This window comes from Gastrolobium bilobum, unplaced genomic scaffold, assembly GCF_033153095.1.
Source record: "Gastrolobium bilobum isolate Gb01-03AN ecotype WA unplaced genomic scaffold, APGP_CSIRO_Gbil_v1 utg3966, whole genome shotgun sequence".
NCBI lineage: Eukaryota > Viridiplantae > Streptophyta > Magnoliopsida > Fabales > Fabaceae > Gastrolobium > Gastrolobium bilobum.
In genome coordinates this window covers 183,561-204,310 of record NW_026898636.1, presented here as the reverse complement: position 1 = coordinate 204,310, position 20,750 = coordinate 183,561, and the positions used below count along the sequence as shown (strand labels likewise).

The 20,750-nt window shown below is 33.8% G+C and overlaps 2 protein-coding genes across 3 annotated transcripts in view; both read right to left on the bottom strand.

Moving 5' to 3' along the window:
- Nucleotides 1-12,381, bottom strand: part of LOC133317880 (dicer-like protein 4) — a 29,220-nt gene extending 16,839 nt beyond the window's left edge. For both annotated transcript variants that reach the window (XM_061519774.1, XM_061519773.1), the window contains exons 1-11: nucleotides 11,993-12,381; nucleotides 11,351-11,528; nucleotides 10,757-10,867; nucleotides 10,195-10,335; nucleotides 10,003-10,075; nucleotides 7,059-7,123; nucleotides 6,544-6,675; nucleotides 6,339-6,467; nucleotides 2,819-2,957; nucleotides 2,453-2,549; nucleotides 2,092-2,284 (exon numbers count right to left, since the gene is read on the bottom strand). In XM_061519774.1, the coding sequence (XP_061375758.1) occupies nucleotides 2,092-2,284; nucleotides 2,453-2,549; nucleotides 2,819-2,957; nucleotides 6,339-6,467; nucleotides 6,544-6,675; nucleotides 7,059-7,123; nucleotides 10,003-10,075; nucleotides 10,195-10,335; nucleotides 10,757-10,867; nucleotides 11,351-11,528; nucleotides 11,993-12,144 (1,410 nt within the window). In that variant the 5' untranslated portion in view covers nucleotides 12,145-12,381. The remainder of the gene's footprint in view (nucleotides 1-2,091; nucleotides 2,285-2,452; nucleotides 2,550-2,818; nucleotides 2,958-6,338; nucleotides 6,468-6,543; nucleotides 6,676-7,058; nucleotides 7,124-10,002; nucleotides 10,076-10,194; nucleotides 10,336-10,756; nucleotides 10,868-11,350; nucleotides 11,529-11,992) is intronic.
- A 4,284-nt stretch (nucleotides 12,382-16,665) lies between these two features.
- The window catches only part of LOC133317878 (protein ENHANCED DISEASE RESISTANCE 2-like), a 33,188-nt gene continuing 29,103 nt past the window's right edge, over nucleotides 16,666-20,750 (bottom strand). Inside the window, exon 22 of the mRNA XM_061519770.1 lies at nucleotides 16,666-16,996. Coding sequence (XP_061375754.1) covers nucleotides 16,904-16,996 — 93 coding nt within the window. The 3' untranslated portion in view covers nucleotides 16,666-16,903. The remainder of the gene's footprint in view (nucleotides 16,997-20,750) is intronic.

Below are 20,750 nucleotides of genomic sequence, written 5' to 3'. Positions count from 1 at the left end.
TTTCCTGATTTGTCTTTACCAGTTGTAGGTGTCAGCCCTACTATGGACCTTACTCCGGTTGACTAACCACCTTCACCGATCGTCTCTTCCCCTCCGGCTTGTCCACCAAAGACTACTCTCATTTCCTTCCGCAATGATATTCGATCCACTCGCAACCTTTATCCATTTTATGCTATAACTGACTCTCTTCACAACATTTTACCTTTGTTTCTAGTCTTTCTTTTGTTGTCATTCCTAAGACCACAGGTGAAACATTATTTCATTCGGAATGGCGCCAGGCGATGATTGATGAAATCACAGCTATTCACTCTAACGGCACATGGGATCTTGTTTCTGCTCCTCTCGGGAAATCTATTGTCGGTTTACGATAGGTATTCATAGTCAAAGTTGGTCCTGATGGCACTGTTGACCGCCTCAGCCCATTTGGTAACCAAGGGATACACTCAGATTTTCAAACTGGACTATGTCCATTCGCTCGTTTCTTGCACTTGTTGTCATTCGCCACTGGCCCCTTCTTCAGCTTGACATAAAAAATGCCTTTTTGCATGGTGATTTGCAAGAAGAAGTCTACATGGAGCAACCACCTGGTTTTGCAAGCTCCATAAATCCTTATATGGTCTGAAGCAGTCTCATCGAGCTTGGTTTAGTCATTTCAGTTTCGCTGTTCTGATCACTCTGTTTTCTATAGACATAGCTCTTCTGATCAGTGCATCTACCTCCTAGTCTATGTTGATGACATCATTATTACTAGCAGCGATCAAGCTGGGATTGATCAGTTAAAGCAGTACTTGTTTAGCCAATTTCAGACCAAAAGCCTTCGCAGACTTATGCCCTGGATATCTTAGAAGAGACTGGTATGTTGGGGTGTAAGCCCATCGATATACCCATAGATCCTAATGTAAAGCTCTTACCAGGATAGGGGGAGCCATCGTCAGATCCCGATCGATATCGCTGGCTGAAAAGTGAAATTATCTTACTGTGACAAGACCAAACATCTCTTTGTAGTTAGAGTGGCAAGTCAATTTCTTGATTCTCCTTATGACTCTCATTGGGATGCAGTGGTCAGGATCCTCCTATACATCAACAGAGCACCAAGAAAAGGCTTATTATACACAGATAAAGGGCATACTAAAGTGTGTAGCCATTCAGATGCTAATTGGGTAGGTTCTCCCCAGCAATCATGGCTGTGATGCACACCAATTGCAATGTCAATTTTCATTTTGGGTTTCCTAAGTTTTCTTGTGATTCGTAAGTTGAATTTGAAGAAGTTTTATTTCTTATTGTGTTGTCAATCCAACAATGTTCATCTCTCCTACATGTCCAACATCCCCAAGTCGCCTTTCTAGCCATGTTTTATGGAGCCAAGATATATTTGATTATTGTTCCCTTTTAAAGGGTTTAATTGTAACAAACTTAGAGATTAATAAGCTTTACCTTGATGGGAGCGTTATAATATCCAAAAGATATCGTATAATATCTTAAAATAGTTTAGAGTATACTAGATAATCTCTTAGAATTAGTTTCCGTATTTCCTTATTTTATGATTTGTTTCCTTATTTTAGGAGTTTCCTATTTAGCATATCTAGGGATTAGTGATTGAATCACATTCTTCACAATAGTATCAACATAATTTTATTCATTTTCTTCTCTCCATACCTAAAACCCTATAATTTCAACAAAGACATCAAATTCAACATTAAAAGAATCCAATCAAGTAATCAACAACATTAGTCAAGACCTCCTCACTCTGCGTTTGCTTTCCCAGGGAAATAACCATAAATAATGAAAATTAACTTGCCACTGTGCATAGTTAGGACTTCTATCAACATAGTACCCAGGGCCAGCCATGAGCTATAGAGTGACTATTTCCAGGCCAAGGTACTTAAGTCTGGACAAGAACACTGTTCTCATTATAATTAGAGTTCTGCTAAATTTACAGAATCTTCTACAACAAATAACAAGTCATACATGTATAGCTTAAGTCATTTATCATTAAACTGAACCAAAAACTAGCATATGAATCTTAAAAACTTTTTTTAGTTCTCAATAACATTTAAAAATTAAAAAGTGACATCCAGTCATAACACTTGCCTCTCCAGAGCGAAACTTCTCCACAATGTTGTTCATGGTCTTTCGTGACATACTCTTTAATCCAGCATGGACTCCTACTAGAAAATCACTCTTCCATTTACTTAGAAGCTTCAGCTGCTGTAGTATGTATGACAGGGATCTAGCAGTAACAATTCTATTTACAAAAATTATACATTTCATGTTTTCTTGCAACCTGAAATTGGAACGTGTAATCAGAATTTGTCCATATATATTAGTTTCACAACCAAGCCATGGAAAGTCACAAACAAATGAGGCACGTCCAATATCAAAACATGTTTGGAAGGAATGGTTTAAACAGTATAATTTTGTCTAAGATTGAGACTGTGAAATGATTGCCAACCTAAAGTCGGAAAGCATCCCAATGAGGCGTAAAAGCTTTGCTGAGAAAAAGGGCTCTTTTAATATTTCCACAGAAGATGGATCAGATACACTGTCACCTACATATTTGCAAAACAAAAATCAGCATGTTTATCTGCACTACAATTGAAGCAAACATACTACATGAATTCTGTTTTAAACATATCATAAAAAAAATTACAATAATGAGAAAGACTAACTCATTGCCAGACTAATGGTAACCTAACATCATGCAAAATGGAAGCACATGTATCAGCATATGGATTTAGTGATGATATGCCAGAAGCAACCAGAAGACCTAGCAACAGCAGTGACACAATTAAAAGAACATCAAGCAATGTTAAAATACCTATCATGCATTGTGAAGTAAAGAACTCAGCTGCCTGAGCAAGATATTTATCACACACAGAATCATCACTTGAATTTCCTTCTGCCTCCACTAATTCATGCCTCTCAGAGCGATCACCTCTCAAAAGAATACGACTAGCCTTGGAAAGCGAACATGAATATTAGAGAAGGAAAAAGAACAAAATTTAAAATAAGTTCCCAAGTGAAGAAAATAAAGATCAAGAACAGGTCAGCTAAAATATATTGTAGGAAACCAAAATGAATCTGATGACTAACCATGATTATCACTAAATTAAATAATATAGATAGTAAAAGAAGATATGAGTAATAAATGTCTTTCAATAGCTTATTATCCTTGCTCTTTTTAATGTTACATACTTACGAGTACAGGTAAAGGACTACATGTGATGTTAGATTTATATTTTATATACATGCCATATATAAGTTATATTGCACCGACACTGACACAACACTTCAACACGTTAAATCTAAAAAATGTTAGATTTCGGCACCTTAAGACACGTTTTGATATTAAATAATATTTTTAATTTATGTAGTATATATTATATTTAATATTCAATAATTTAATAAAAAAATGAAGTTAAACTTGTAATACCCATCAATTTTGCAAAGAAACATAAGATATCACAAATATTTATATTAAACTCAATAAAATGGTAATCGTAATCCAACAAATCTAATAGTTGGAACTAAAAACGCAACGCAACCTTTGAACCTCTTTTGAGTCTCTGCAACGCGAGTTGGAGTGTCGGGAAGTGTCGAACACAACACATCAAACAGAAAACAAATACTATTTTCATAATATTATTTCTGAGTTTTGAACTAAACTTCATAAAGTACATCAAGCAAGCAAAAGATACCTACAATCCAATTTAACCATTGTCCACCAAATCCTCAAATTTTCCCTAGTCATTCAGCAATAAATCTGAGAAAGATTAAAACTACAAAAAAAAAAAAAAAAAAAAACTCCCCGTTAAACTGACTAGCGAGTATGGAGTAGAGGCAATCCTTGTATGCAGCTTTACCCTTGCATAATTGCAAAAAAGCTATTTTCTGGATTCGAATCCATGACATTTCAGTCATGAAAAAACAACTTTACCACTACAGAAGAAAAAAAAAGAGGTCCACTATTGCAACCTCACCAAAAATAAAAATAAAAACTTCAAAGCAACCCGCAAAGTGCGGCATTGAAGAGAAGAGTATGCAGCCTGTCTAAAATATAGGTTTATTGTTTGATGAAGATGAACTACATTGCTGATATTGATCCCAAATAAAAAAAAGGTGGGTACCGCTAGTCCATGAACAGCCAACCATTGTATTATAAAAATGGGATAGGTCCTATTTATGATCATTGGAGCCTCCTAAAAAATCTACTAAAATTATCGAGTTGTTCCAAATGATCAAAACGGCCAGTTATTAATGGAATTCCTTGTCAGCTTTCTGTAAATTACTTGTCTTCTTTGTTCGATTTTACCCTTTTTCAGATTTAAAAGAAAAATAAAAAAATCTCCAAAGTATACTTTTTAGCAAATTGAGGTAAGAAATTGGAATCTTTTTTCTATTTACTTTTTTATTTTTGTCTATCTATCAGATTATTTAATATTGTCTGAAATTTATTTATTATAAGAATAAGAGACTGTAAGTATATTATCGCATCTGCCATAACAAAATAATATCGTATGCATCAATATGAAAAGAAAATATTTGATACGCGAAGCTCAAGGGGTCCTGTTGAGTTCTTATTCTTAATAACAAAAAATATTTTTTATTAGTATAAATAGCTCAATGGATAGCTTTTTCTGATGTTTCAAAACACTCCATTTCTTTTCTTTTTTCTTTTGATGTTTTTGCAAAGTGAACTTCATGAATTGATTCAAAACACCCTTTCATAAAGAATATCTGTCAATACCTTCTTTTTATCAGAAGTTGAAAAAGTAAAAGATAGAAGGAATCAAAGAAATCACTTGATTTATATCATCTAGGCAGCACAAATATCGCAAATCAAATGAATTTTATATTGTAATTATCCTGTAAGAATTGTAATGTAAGATATTTTAAAGTTTTCTATCGATCAAATATCGAACCGAACCCCCTCTATATTAATTGAAGGGATGAAGAAGCAGGCAGCATTAAACACTGCAGTTTGTGAATTTGTGTGGCTAAACTTACCAGCTTGTACTTAACCAATACTGGCCCACTACAATGAGTGAACAAGTCATACCCAATAACCCACAAAAAAAAGTAAAGTCATTCCCAATAGCCCAAAAAAAAGTACACTCGGTAAGTACCCAATGCATCAGCCACGGGTACAATCACCATACAGGCATACCCATGCATCCTAAAATGTTGTCTAATACAAAGGCTGAGGATAAGATGTCCTCCCGAAAAAAAAAAAAAAAAAAACCACAAAGATACCATACATATTGCGAAAAAGAGAACAGTTGATCACCACAAGCAGAATTCCACAGAAAACATCTATGGCTGAAAATTTTGAAATTTTTATGATAAAAAACTCTCGCTTAATCCTATATCAAAATAAATTACCATATTTATAAGGATTATCTTTCTCCGCATTAATACACAGACTCTTTGCACCTATTCACAGCTATATAATTTTATATCACATCCATTCATGTCTTTTTCTTTATCTCCCTCTTTTGATTGATTTATTTATACAAAAGAATAAATTTGTTGAAGAAAAGAGAACAAGACCAAAGGACAAACATACCCCAATAAATTTAAAAGAAATCCAAGAATAAAAGTATAAGAAGGGAACACGCCAAAGAACAAGATCATCCAGCTGCCCTGAACATATGCGAATCACCACTTGATTAAATTATTGCATTATAATCAAAATGGATACACCTAATCGCAACAAAAAGTGCACACAAGATTCTTGTTCTCCTAATACTCATTGGTTTTCCAACTACATGTTTTCTCATGGTTTGATACAGTAGCATCCATAACTCTATGTTCAGCATGTCCACAGGATGTATCCAGCAAAATAACGAATTCATGGACATAACCTTAAGAGCTGTTTTGACATTATAAATTACTATTAATAAGCAAGGATGAACATGGTACATGCTGGAATTCATCCCCCAAGACGTACTATATAATGATGATGTACTAAAAGAGTTATTATAGTAATTAGTTAAAGCCTTACTATCTAATCCATTACATGCATAAGGATTAAGTGGGAGCAGAAGCTATACCAAGCATCTTCACGAATCTATGTACTCTCTGGTACTGTGTTTAACTTACGTAACCTTAATTCTATGACCAAAATGCTCCACAGCCTATTCTAAGTATATTTTTCTTCCTGGGTTTTTTTTCTTTGGGTGGGGAGGAGGGCACCAACAAATGATGACAAATTTTTCTTTCTTAGATGTATTATTGATTTATTGTTCATAGATTCTGTTAGAAAACTTATTACCTTAATCATTTTCCAGCCAAATGATTACAGAACTAAGACTTGGAATCAAATACAAGAGTCTTACTTGCAATGCTCCCCAAATGCCGAGTTTCCCCAGACAGAAAACCACATTATCATGCATCCGGTTCAGAAGTTTCTTTGTGTTCATCCGTCTCTGGTGGTCTTCTTTACTCCTACCCAGTGTTGCTATGCACTGCTCATATAAAATAATGCAGTGATCAGTAAACCTTGTTTATCTAATCATCTCAAGACCCATATCGAAAGTGTACCTGATGTTTAATCTCATCAAGTTTGGCATGGTAAATCAAGTACAAGCTAGTTGCCGTTGAATCATAATAACATATATTAATCACAGGAGTGGTCACAAAAGATAGCAATTCCTTGTCCTCAATTGAGTATACCTACAAATGAGATCCAAATCATTAGAGATGAGCAACAAAGCCCAGCATATAACCAGCATAATTACGAAATTATCCACAAGAGCCATAAACTATGCATATAAGGTAAGGATAAGGAATTCACAAAAGCTTTGACACAAATATCATTTTAGTGGAGTTCAAATACCAATTTCAACAAATCCTAATACAGAAGAACAATTGTTCAATATATCAGCTTCACCCATTGTATCAATGATTTCACAGTCAACACTTAATGGAAAGAGCATTTTCTTTCTTGCACAGGACAGGAAGCAAAAGTTTGACAAAAGATCTTTGACACGAGCTAAAAATGCTGTTCTCAAAATTAATTTTAAACAATTTGACGTATTATACTGTATAAACCCTACCTTAGCATCAAGCAGATGTTCAAGACTATTGATGTTTTTTGTTAAATTTTCTTCACTAGAAGCACCTGAAAATTAAAACAGCCCACAAGTTCAAAAAATGGAAAGAGGAATTTACTTATTCAGAATAAACTATACAGCTGGTATTCAGCAAATGTACTATATCTATGTAAGTATGTATACACAATAAGAAAGGAAAGAAATGATACAATACCAACAATATAGGCAAATTTTATATAGGGTAACACCCTTGAAGAACTGGCAAAGATGGGATATAAGAAATTAAGAATGACAAAACATTCACATGATGGCACATCAATATCCCAGAAAGCAAAGCAGGGAACAGTTAATCTTTTTCAAGTACAAAATGAAATTATGTACATATATGTATAACAGAACATCAGCCAGTATATTCAAATCTGCACATCCATGTATAACATAAGAATAGCATTTCACAGGATTAGATGGAACTAGAAAAATATAAATGATTGTCAAAGTATTTAAGACTACACTGACATGTTCAAATCTCCATTTTGAACATAAAAAAGGGAATTTCTTGTTAGTACTTCAAAATTTATATAGAACACCAGTAATCTCAGGCTGTCCCACCCACTCCCGTCCTCCACCAAAGTCTACTCCCGGTCCCACCCTAAAGAAAAAGGTTCCCCCAACCCAAATAATTTTTTTTTCTTTAAATGTCTCAATCTTTCAATTTTAAACAATGGTTTCTTCAATTATATGCAAACAAAATCCATGCAGTCAGTCTCTTTCAGCCTCCATGCTGAAATTTATAATCATTTTATTATGATAAAAGAATGTGTTGACCCACATATATGTTACCATATCAATTACAAACTGCACCTAGGCACAACAGTGTTGTGCATAATAATACAACAAACAAAAGGGCAAACCTCCGTGCACAAGGTTTCTCGACTTGTGAGGGTAGAGGTAAAAGTCAATTATGCGCAATCTTACCCTTACAATTTTACAAAGAGGTTGTTTCCCAAGCTCAAACCCGTGACCTTCCGATCACAAGGAGCAACCTTACCACTACTCCAAGGCTCGTCCTCTCATAATATAAAAAATTCTCTGAAAATTTGCTTATTTGGAATGACAGGTTATGTCCTTGGTGAACTTATCAAATAGACTTCTCAAGGCCAGATCTTTAATCCTTTTTGCCAGCCATGTAAACTAATGGACTAACAGACAACACAACCCCATTGACATTCCTCTGTCTGACAACTTCCCTTCCCCCACCTTTAACATTCCTTTTTTGTGTGGATATAATTAACTCTTTTAACAAGAGCTAGCATCAAATTCAGATATCTAGCACAATCCCCTAGAGACTTCACATGAAAGCCATTACACGCCCCTCACTCCATAGCTTAAGGAAAACTTCCCACAAGGGTAGTTTTGGCCCGGATCTTACTAAATGATAACACAAGGGAAAGTATTGTATAGAAGACTTAAGTTTGTATCAATTAGTCAACATCCACAGCACCTTTATCCGAAATTAATTGGGGTAAGCGGTAGATGAACTCAAAGAAAAAGCAAGAAAAGATTGAAGGAAAAGAAGACAAAATAAATAAATAAATATAATAGATAAATAAATCAAAAAATCAAAATACAAAAAATAGAACAAAAATAAAGTGAATGAGGGGAAAAGTAGTGAAGATAAAAATAGATAAATAAAAGGGAAAAATAAATTAGAGAGGAAAATAATTAAATAAATAAATGAATAAATATACAGGAAAAGGGAGATCAAAAAGGGACCGTATGGAACATTGTAAGAAAAATAGGTCTACCCCTCCACAGTATTTATAGTTTTCCTCCAATCCGTTCAAAGACATCATTCGCAAATCTAATTCTCATTCCATTAAGTCTCGCTTTACTACTTTCCCCCATGTTTCGGCAAACCTCTAACTTTTTTCGTGTCAAGTTCTTGGTAACAAACTTTTGTTCTTATCAGAGCATCTAGGGGTCTTTGTATTATATGCTCAAACCATCTCAATCTCTATTTTTTCATATTTTCAGCCAACAGTACTATTCCTACCTTTCTTTGAATATCTTCATTTCTTATCTTGCATTCTCATATGATCAAAAATCTACCTAAAAATCCTAATTTCCACTACTCCCATTTTATGCTTATGTTACCTATGTTCAAGCCAACATTCAACTCTGTATAACATTGCAAGTCTTATTGTTGTTCTATAAAACTTTCCTTTTAGCCTCAGTGGAATTTTGCAATCATACAAAAACCTTGATACACTTCGTCATTTCATACGACCTGCTCTAATTCTATGGTTTATATCCTCATCAATCTCTTCACTTTTTTGCAAAATAGATCCCAAATATCTAAAAGAATATTTCTAGGGTACCTCTTGTCCAAGCAAATGCACGGAATCTTGATCTACATCTCTTACCTGAGCAAACTCACATTTCATATACCCAGTCTACTTTGGCTTAGCATAAATTATTTAGAATTCAACGTAATTCTCCACAATTCTAGTTTTTTATTAACACCCGCCTTAATCTCATCAATAAGCACAATGACGCAAAATATTTGTATCAAATAGTATATCTACAAAATATTTTAGAAGTAGAGAATGATACATAATAGATTAGGATAATTTTGCTACATAATTTTTTGGAATCTTATCTGTTTAGGGATTTTATCCTGTCTTTAGTAAGTTATTGTTCCTTATTTAATTAAGGTTAGGAGTCTAGTACTTAACCTAATTCCTAGTATACATAAGGGTTAGTACTTTGTCTTTTGCATTGCATCATAATACAATGTATAAATTTAATATTCAGAGACTCTATTTTCTCTTTTCCTCCTTCCCTACCTAAACCCTATAGTTCAGCAGTACCAAAAAACAACTGAGGCAGCCAATATCTTGGTTCTTGTTAATACTCAACTTTTTGAAGATAAGGAGTGCTACTTTACCTTTTCCCACAACTGGGGAAGCAGTCATGCCAAATATACGAGGGAACTTTGTGGAATTATTTTTGTAGAATACCTAATCAATTGTCAAATGAAAACTTGTCAAGAAATAAGAAGGCTATGGAAATGTAAAGATTTAATGAATAGCATTTTCCATTATGGGTGTTTGTGAAGTTGAGCAAAACTGCAACATACTTTCATGATTTCAGCATAAGGATGGCTGCTTTTGACTTGAGCATGATGGCATTCATCAAATATCAAAAGCGCAATCATCTCCATCTTTATCAAACAATGGGATAAGTGGTGAAGCAATATTTGTGGGGTCATAACAAGAACCTGAAGGGGAAAAACAAGAACACAAAGCAATTTTAGCAGCAGCAACCTCCAACAATTAAAATTTAACTAAGCAGATTTTGAGATTTCAAAAAAGCTGCTGCCAAATTGAGTTTTGACTTTTTTTCTGCCTGAATAGAATTTAATTGTTGATCACCAACTTACATTCAACAGCCTTTATTTAAAGTTGCTGTAACAAGCCTGGATATAAAAAAAAACCACTCCCCGTTAAACCCGACTAGCGAGTGTGGGGTGGAGGAAATCCTTGTACGCAGCCTTACCCTTGCAGAATTACAAAGAGGCTGTTTCCTGGATTCGAACTCATGACCTTTCAGTTATGAAGGAACAGTTTTACCACTGCTCCGGTTCGCCCCCTTTTTAGAGAACATAATTAATTTCCAAATGATTCAAATAGCATTTTCACCTCATATTGTTCAATCTCCTGCTCCCAATCTTGATGACATTTCAAGCGCTTGTGGCTCCCGTAGAAAACCCCAACCTTAAAATCAGTCGACTCTGCTATAACCTTTGCTTGCTATAGATAAATAAAAAATAGGCTTAAGAAAATACACAATGGAAATGAACAACATGCTCAAATTGGAGAATACTAAATACAAGTACAAAACAAATCACTTCATCATATTTATACATAAAACGACTATACCTCACACAACATTTACATCACATAAGATTCACAATTTTAGCATTCAAGCAATGTTTTATTCAAGATTGGAGAGAAATTAAGACTGTCCAGATTGCAAGGATTACAACCAAAGAAACAATAGGCCAGCTCTTATTGCAAATTTCATGTTCAGTTAAAATATAAATAGAAACCTGAAGACCAAATTACCCAAGCTGAAATGGCCACAGCACGGAGCAGCTCAAAGATAGTAGTAATAATAATAATAATAATAATAATAATAATCATAGTTTCCATTATATTTCTAATTATTGCCAGAAAAATTTTATATTTCCAATATCTCCTAGAAGAAGTAGAAGAACACGTTGAGCAGCTCACCTGATCAACTAAAGCCACAGTAGGGGCAAGAAAGACACATACGCTCTTCTGGGGCTTCCGTATCAAATGACCCATCTCATGCATAAGCAGAACAGCAATGCGGGTCTTCCCACATCCTGTCCCCAAATACACAATTATATTTTCCTCCATAGCTTTTTTGCACAACTCCAACTGATACCTTCCCATCCAAAAGACCAAAACATTCATAAGATTCTTAAAAGAGTTTCAGAAGAAAAGTGAGAAATCAGAAAGATGAGCAGAGCCAACATCACACTTCAGACTTCTGAGCATTATACATTAGGAAAATTTCTATAACTGAATAATCATTTTCTGTAATAAAAACATAGAAATAATAAACGCTCAGTTGAAACGTTCACAAACAACAAAACATGCTGATGTAGTTCAATTCAGCACTGACATTTTCTATAGAATTCTGAAAAACAGATTTTTCTTTACCGTACTCCATTTCTAATCAGCCAAACAAAGAATAACTCAACTAAACAGCCAACATCACGAAGAAATAACCCAACCCAGGTAAATAATAACAAGAACAACAACAATAACCCAAATACCCACATGAAAAATAAAAATGAAGAAAAAAAAAAAAGGAAGGGAGAGTGAGTGAGGGATAAAGTTACTTACTTTCTAGCATTTATCCTGGGGTCTTTCTTAACGGAGTCCTCATGATTTTCTACTTGGGATAGACTCAGGGACTGTAAATGATCGGAGATGCTTAAGGAGGGCTCCATCGGTGGTAGGCCGACACCGGAGGCGGAGGATTCTCCGTCCGGCATTTCTTGAAGAGCAGAAAGTTTGGAGCTTTGGGGTTTATCTTTCCACTCAAAACTTAAAGAGTGAGTGTGAGCTTGATCAAGATGTACGACAATTCGAGGGTTTCAAGGTTTTGTCGTCTTGTACGTGTGAGAAGGAAGAGCAGAGAGAGAGAGAGAAAGAGAGTGACCCTTGTTCTTCTTCTTGTTCTTGTTCTTCTTCTTGACTTCACCTTCAAAACTTCAATTACCAAAGTGTTGTTTATGTAGTAGAGTCTCAGGAGAGAGAGTAAAGGAGGGAACAAGTTCCTTAGTGAGCAAGCACGCTCTCTCTCACTGACTTTTTATTATAATGCGTGACCGTGACCCAACGCTGATTCGATCACTCCACATTAAGTCATTTGTTGTTTTTTGTTTTCGCCTCTGTTTTACTTTTACATCACTCCACACGTTCTTCCTCCGCCTCATATATTTTTTTTATTTCCTACTTTTTTATTTTCCTTAGTTTATACATGCTTTTCTTCTTTTGAAATTTTATCCCCCAATTCTAAAATTATATTATTTTATAATTTGAAAAAAATAATGAATGATATTTTAGGAAATTTTATTTTTTTTATTATATAAATTTTATTAAAATATCTTTCGTTCATTTTCTCATCTCTCAAAAATTGTATAATTTTGGAGTTGTTGAAATAATTTTATCTCGTGTTATAGGAGAAACGATAAATCTTTGATTTAATGAGAGCCTATTCGACATCTCTTTTTTAAATTAAAAACTACTTTTAAGTTAAAACTAAAAAAAAAACTACAATTTTTTATAATTATATAAAAAATTTAGCTTAAAAAATATTTACTTTAAAAAAATCACACATTTCACAAAAAAATTATATAACTTGAAAAAAGCTCCTAAGTTTTTGGCTTTTTCCTTTGTTATAAAAAAAACTTTTTTTTTAAGAGCTTTTGTAAAAATTGTTTACCTCTCTCTCCTATTTATAAGGAGAAAAAAAGTTTAAAAAAAATCCTAAAAAGTTTAAATGAAATTCTTCGTTAGTTGTGACTGCCAATTTACTAAAAGCACTTTTTTTAAAGCACATACAATTACAAATATGCCTTATTTTTAGGACGGAGCATTATATGTGTTTGTGGTTTGGATTTGATCGATTTTGAAAGCAAAAGTCATCTGATTCAATTCCTTTGATTTAATCATATAATTCTTTATTTGGTTTGGATTTTTTTTAAATCCGATCCGATCCAATTTTATTCGGTTTGAACTTTGAATTAGATAGGTTTTCGGTTTTTTGAAAATTTTAAGATTTGTATGATGATTATTTTACAAATAACATATTTTATATGTATTGATTTTGTAAAGTTTGTATGATGATTATTGTGCAATCTATAAGCATTATACAACAAAAAGTTGAATTATCATCTTTTACCTCCAATAAAAAAATTAAAATATGGTTATCTAAGATACGAAGTAACCCAAACTTTCATCATATATAAGAGTTGTTGTACAACAATAACTTATGTAATAAAAATATATTATGTATCTTATAAAAAAAAAGCATAACATATATTAAGCACAACCCACTTTCTCCAACATGATAGGTTAATGGGTCTTGGATTTAGAATTTTGTTATATGATTTTTGGGTTATGATCGGAGAAAGGTCCAAGTAGGTAGATGGTAAGGTTGAGGAATCATTGGATCAGTTTGGATTAAATCGATTTTACCAACCAATCTAAAAATTGATCCAATTCAATTAATTTTTGCGGTTTTTTTTCAATTTTTGACTAATTCGATTTTCGGTTTTTTATTCATTTACCGCCATTTGAATCGATTTAGATCGGTCGATAAACATCGCATTCCTAAATAATGGAATTTTGAATTATACAGGAACATTTTCGTTATTGACTTATATTTGGACCAACCCGAGAGCTGAGGTGTCAATGTTTTCGTTTTGTAGATAGGAAAAGAAAAAGAAACTATAAGGGGTACTTGGTATGAGTATTTTGGTTGGAATAATGGGGAAGTGGAATGGAAAAGTTTTTTTCACCATGTTTGATACGAAGAAATGAAAAAAAATCTGAGGATAAAATTTTCCCCAATATTCCTATTTTCAACTACACACTCTTAAAAAAAAATCCCACTCAATCCATGGTATTTTTTAATTCTATGAATTCAGAATCTACTTTTATCGTTTTGAGACAAAAGTACCCTCATTAGTGGCTGAGGAATTACTAGTTATTAATGATGGGTAGAAGAAAAAATGTATAAAAATAAAGATTTATAAAATACTGAAACATATATTTATGTATGAATTAACCCAACTTTGGTAATTTCGGTTGATGGATAATTTGATAATTTTGGTTTAAATTCCCATCAATATTTTACAATTAACTAAACGTAGTATCAGTAAAATTAACTCAACTTTCTCAGCAAAATTTTGACATATCAAACATATTTTCATTATTTTCTTGGGAAAAGTAATTTCTTACCATATTCTTAGAAAAAAAAATTTCGGTAAAAAAAAAATCTCCTCTGCCAAAATTCCCTTAAAAAAAAAAAAGTATGAGACCTTGATGACTAGCGGAAGAGAAATTTGAAAAGACTAAAAAGAGAGATGAAATTAAGGCATGCTTGAGAGTTGAGAACGAGCAAGGGCAGAAAGGTCTACAGGAAAAGATAGAAAAAGACAAAATATCAAAAGTCACTTTATCTGTTGTTATCCTTCTGTGTTTATTTATATAATAATTCAAGAAAAATAATAATATATATCATTATATGATGTTAGGCATGTTAACTTTGACATAAGGTGGTGTTATAAGAATAGGTATTGATATATTTATATGTTGATATTGGTTGTCATTAATAATTACTAACTTATGATTATAAAATTGTAATGTTAATCTGTAATGTTCGAAAAAAACTTGGCAATATTATTTTTATTACCCTTAATGTTAAGGATTTATGAGTTATATTAGCATTTATTTTTATGATTATTTAATATTTATAACCTTCAAAATATGAATTAATGGTAATTAAAGCAATCATGATTATAATAAATAATTATTTAACCATTTTAATATTAATAGCAATTAATGCACTTTTTTCGTTACAAATGATAGACTATAAATAAGAGCTTAACTAACAAATTAAATTATTTCGATATTCGTATCTCTTCATTTTTATTTATTTTTTTCAACCCTTTCAAATTCCGTTGCTATTATTTTCCCCTCAATTATCAACTACGTTTTCACTTGTGAAAAGTTCAGGTAATTCTAGTAGGTTAGTTTTATATAAATTTGGATAGTGTAATGGTAATCATAGGTTAATTATATTTGAATTTTTTTAAGTGTGATCTTAATATCCAGAAAATCATAGGTTAATTATATATGAATTTTATTGGGTGTAATATTAATATTCAGGAAATCATAGGTTAATTATATATGGATTTTCTTCGGTACTATCCTAATTTATTAATAATAGTAAGTTAATGTGTTAATTTATTATGTGTGTGATATGAATCTTACCTTTGATATATACCTGATAATTTATGTGAAAATTATGAAGCTCTTTGAGAATTTTTTCAAGTATGTGATTTGTGATAAGATTGGATCGGTCTAATTTGTGTGTGACAAAATAATAACGGAAAAATAACTTTTGGGATGATACCTCTTGAAAGTGACAAATACATCCTTGTGGCTTTATGCCTACAATGTTATATGATGTGAAAGTGATGTTTATAGTTCTTCCTAAAGTGGTACATGATAATAGGGTTTAATAGGATTTTTATAGTCTACCATGGTTCTCTTCTCTTGGTTTGAGCTCAAACATTCTTCAAAGCATGGACTAAGTCTTTGATGGTTGGAAAATACATGTACCTATTTATATAATTAATATCTTGATTAAGTTCTTTTGGTAATGAATTGATGGCCTGTTTATTATTTTGATCTGCTAATATGATTGACCTTTTTTAGCAATTTTAATTTTTAAGAATTGATTTATGGAAAGGAGCAATTTCTAGAAACCTAATCCATATCATGTGTTATAATATTTACTCACAAGTCGCTTTAAGAATAGAGGACAACACATATTCAATAGAAAGAATGTTGAACCTAAAAGCGTTCTTACATAGAAATATGTAAGATTAAACTTTGAGGAGCAAAATTAGTACGAGATGAATCTATGTTGAAATTTAAGTAAACCTGAGATACAATCCATTATTGTTGAAGGTGCTTAATTAGTTCATTGATTCTAGGAATAGGAAAACTATGCTCCAACCAGTCTTCTTCAACTTATTTAACTTCATTTTATTTGTGTTGATTTTAATAGAGGGAGTTTATACTTACTACCTTTTTTTCTTACTCTCAAATCTTAACCACCGTTGATTTCCGTCAATCTAACAGTTATAATTTATTGGGTCACACTTATTAATTAATTATTAAATTTCAATAAACTATAACCGATACTAAGAGATAGTAAGGAAAAAAAAAAGTACTAAGTATAACTTTTCTCATTTTAATCTTGTTGTTTAAGTGTATAGTAAAATGGAAAAACTCAAACGTTTATAATTTCGTTGTTTAACAATCAATGCATGTTGTTATAAATTTTGCTCCAAGGTTCTATTCATCTCTTTGTTTTATTAAATTTGTTTAAGCAACAACTTCTAAATATTTTTGAAACTTCTTTTGGGAACAATATCTGAGAATCTAACAAGGGCTCTTTGACCCATTTAGGGTCTTCTCACGCCCAATATACTTCCTCTGCTTTGGAAGAACACCTTAAACCTCCAATGGCACAGCAGATTCAAGTTTTAAACGGTTTAATCGGACAGTTCCAAGAATGTACTCCGGCAGCTCCGACTCTTCTTTTGCCTGCAATTATAGCTTCAGTCAATATCTGGAATACTTTGAGATGCATATATTGATAAATTTTCCCACTTCTAGAAGTGAATGTACTAGCAATTGATAAAAAAAATTCAAGGAATTGATTCCTTCAATATTCCTAGACCACATTCCATTAGAATGCAATAGATATGAACATGAGCTATGCAAGAAATGAAATCAGGCAAGATAAATAAGTGACAATCTTTTTGCACGAGTCATTTATTCTCAGCTAAAATAACTTGCAAAACATGGATCGATAGCCACAGAATATAACAAATTCCAAAGTTGTGTTCGACTGCTTAGTTTTGTTTGGGCTAGAGATGGATGACTAATAAAAAGAAATTTTGTAGAAATTGAAGATTTTCTTCAATTGCTTATACTGATGGAGAATGATGTAATACAATAACTTCACCAATTATTCAGATTTTGCAATCCTCTTTCTATCTGAGTTTTATAGGACGAATAAAAGTAGTATGCATGTGTGGAGCCGTGGAGGTATTAATGTGTGTATCAGCGTATCTATATATGGTGATAAAAGAAGTTTATACTTTAGAAAGAAAGGAGAGAGAACACATTTGAGAGGATTAGAAATACAATCTGCATATCCATAATGGAAATTCCCTTTAAACAACCATGAGTATGACACCAAATAAGTTATCCCATAATGAAAGTAAGGGTAATTTTGTTGGGATAAATTTTAAATATCCGTTTTTTAACAGTTTTGGTTATTTAGTTTCTTATGTCAGTTAGAATATTAATGAGTCAGTTATGTCAGTTATAAAGTAATGAGGGTGTTATGTGTGGGGTTATGTTGGTCAATTTTATAGCTTACAAATAGCCTTTGATAGTTTGTATGAAATGTAGATAAGTAGATCAAGAGAAAAAGAGAAAGAGCAAGAAAGAAAGAATAGAAAAGAAAAGTTTTTTTGTAGATACACAAGTATGGTTGTCTCTTGCATCTGTGTGGATATTCAATTCTAACAAATTGGTATCAGAATTATGGAGAGTGTAAGTAATATGGCGTTGCCTAAATTGACAAAAGGAAATTACGAGAATTGGAGTATCCAGATGAAGGCTCTTCTCGGTTCCCAGGAAGCTTGGGAGGTCGTCCAGGAAGGCTTTGCAGAACCAGCGACCACCGCAGGATACACGGCGGCCCAAACTAGAACGTTGAAAGAGACACGTGCAAAGGACAAGGCGGCGTTGTTCATGCTCTTCCGAGCTGTAGACGAGTCCGGCTTTGAAAAGATAGCGAATGCGGAGACCTCAAAGGAAGCGTGGGACATTCTGGCAAATGTCTATAGAGGAGCCAACCGAGTTAAGCAAGTTCGGCTTCAAACCCTTCGTGCCGAGTTGGAGGGAATGAAGATGAAGGACACAGAAGGAGTATCCGAGTTCATTACTCGTGTTCAAACCATTGTGAATCAATTGAAACGAAATGGAGAAGATGTAGCGGACACCAGAGTGGTGGAGAAAATCTTGAGATCTTTGACCGACTGCTTTGAGAACGTGGTATGTGCTATAGAAGAATTCAAAGATCTAGCTACGCTCACCATTGATGAGCTAGCCGGAAGCGCATGAGCAACGGAAGAAGAAGAAGGAGGAGACTCTTGGACAAGCACTTCAGACCAAAGCAACACTTAAAGATGAGAAGGCTCTCTATTCTCAAAACTTCTGAGGTAGAGGACGTGGTCGCGGTGGACGAGGCACTGGCCGTAGTGGTAGAGGCCGAGGCCGAAGTCAAGAAGGTTGTAATGATGAGGTAGGACAATCAAGTCAACAGAACTGGCGTGGAAGAGGAAGAGGTCGAGGTCGACGAGGAGGACGATCATATTATTCCAACGTCGAGTGTTACAAGTGTGGCAAGTTTGGTCACTTTGCGAAAGATTGTAACTCGGACAAGTGTTACAACTGTGGAAAAGTCGGACATTTTGCAAGAGAATGCAGAGAAGAGAAAAGGGTGGAGGAGACATCCAACCTAGCCACAGAAGGGGAGATGAAGGATGGTGTCTTGTTAATGACACACAATGAAGGAAACTCAGATGATGACATGGAGTGGTATCTTGACACGGGTGCGAGTAACCACATGTGCGGACATAAGCATTTCTTCAAGGAGATGAGAAAGGTGGAGACCGGACATGTTTCGTTCGGGGATGCCTCGAAGGTTGAGGTAAAAGGTCGTGGTACGGTATGCTTCCTGCAAAAGGACGGGTTGATTGGCTCAATCCGAGATGTGTACTATGTACCCGACCTAAAAAGCAATATTTTAAGCATGGGTCAATTGATGGAGAAAGGTTACTCGGTTATGATGAAGGACCGAGTATTGTATTTGAAAGATGAGAGAGGTCGGCTGATAGTCCGAGTTGAAATGGGCAGAAATCGAATGTACAAACTAAACTTGAGATGTGTACAGGTCGACTGCTTACAAGCCGAGGTGGAAGACAAGGCGTCACTTTGGCACCTCCGCTTTGGTCACCTACATTATGGTGGTCTAATCGAGCTGGAAAAGAAGAAGATGGTTGACGGACTGCCTGACATCAACTATGAAGGAAAGTTTTGTGAGAGTTGTGTACTTAGCAAGCATGCTAGGACCACGTTTTAGAAGATGGCGAGATTTCGGGCCAAGCAGCCTCTGGAGTTGATTCATACTGATCTGTGTGGTCCAATCACCCCAGAATCCTTTAGCGGTAAGAAATATTTCATTTCTTTCATTGATGATTTCTCACGAAAAACTTGGGTTTATTTCCTGAAGGAGAAGTCCGAGGTGTTTGAAGTATTCAAAAAGTTTAAAGTAATGATTGAGAAGGCAACAGGAAAATTCATCAAGTCGGTGCGTTCTGACCGAGGTGGGGAATATACCTCGACAGCATTTCTGACATTCTGTGAGGAACATGGGATAAGAAGGTTTCTAACAGCACCATACTCACCACAACAAAACAATTTGTAGGATCGCTCAAATACAAAACCAACAAATAAAACAACTATTCAAGAATGTCGTGAGGACTTGTGGAGAAAGAGAACAAACTTCTGTGAAATATTTTACTAAACTTCGTTGCTTCTCAATTCTATATTTCTCAAACAATATACTAGACTATTTATAGGCTATAGTTTTCCTTTATAAAACTGCAACACTAAATAGCCATAAACCACAATTAAAGTCAAACTTAATAACAAAACATAACGACTGACTCTTAACTTTCAAAACTCCTAAAATTAAATGCTAAACTTATGACTCATAAACTATCCATAACTGACAAATTTAAAACCATTAAAAATTAAACTATCTGCTTAATTAAACCCATTAAAAACTAAACTGACATTTAACGTTTATTCTTAACAAAACTCCCCCGTAAACTTAAATGCTTCTGCCATCTTTCATGCCAACCATTCTTTTGCAGTTTTATAAAGGAAAACTATAGCCTATAAATAGTCTAGTATATTGTTTGAGAAATATAGAATTGAGAAGCAACGAAGTTTAGTAAAATATTTCACAGAAGTTTGTTCTCTTTCTCCACAAGTCCTCACGACATTCTTGAATAGTTGTTTGATTTGTTGGTTTTGTATTTGAGCGATCCTACAAATTGGGATCAGAGCTATGGAGAAAAAGAGCGAGTTAGAGATGCCACTCTTTTATGGAGATAAGGATGAAGCATTGGATTGGCTTCTCTGTTTGAAGGAACATTTTCGGAAAGAAAAAACCTGGAGGGAGGACAAATGGCAGGTGGCCATGAGAAGACTCAGA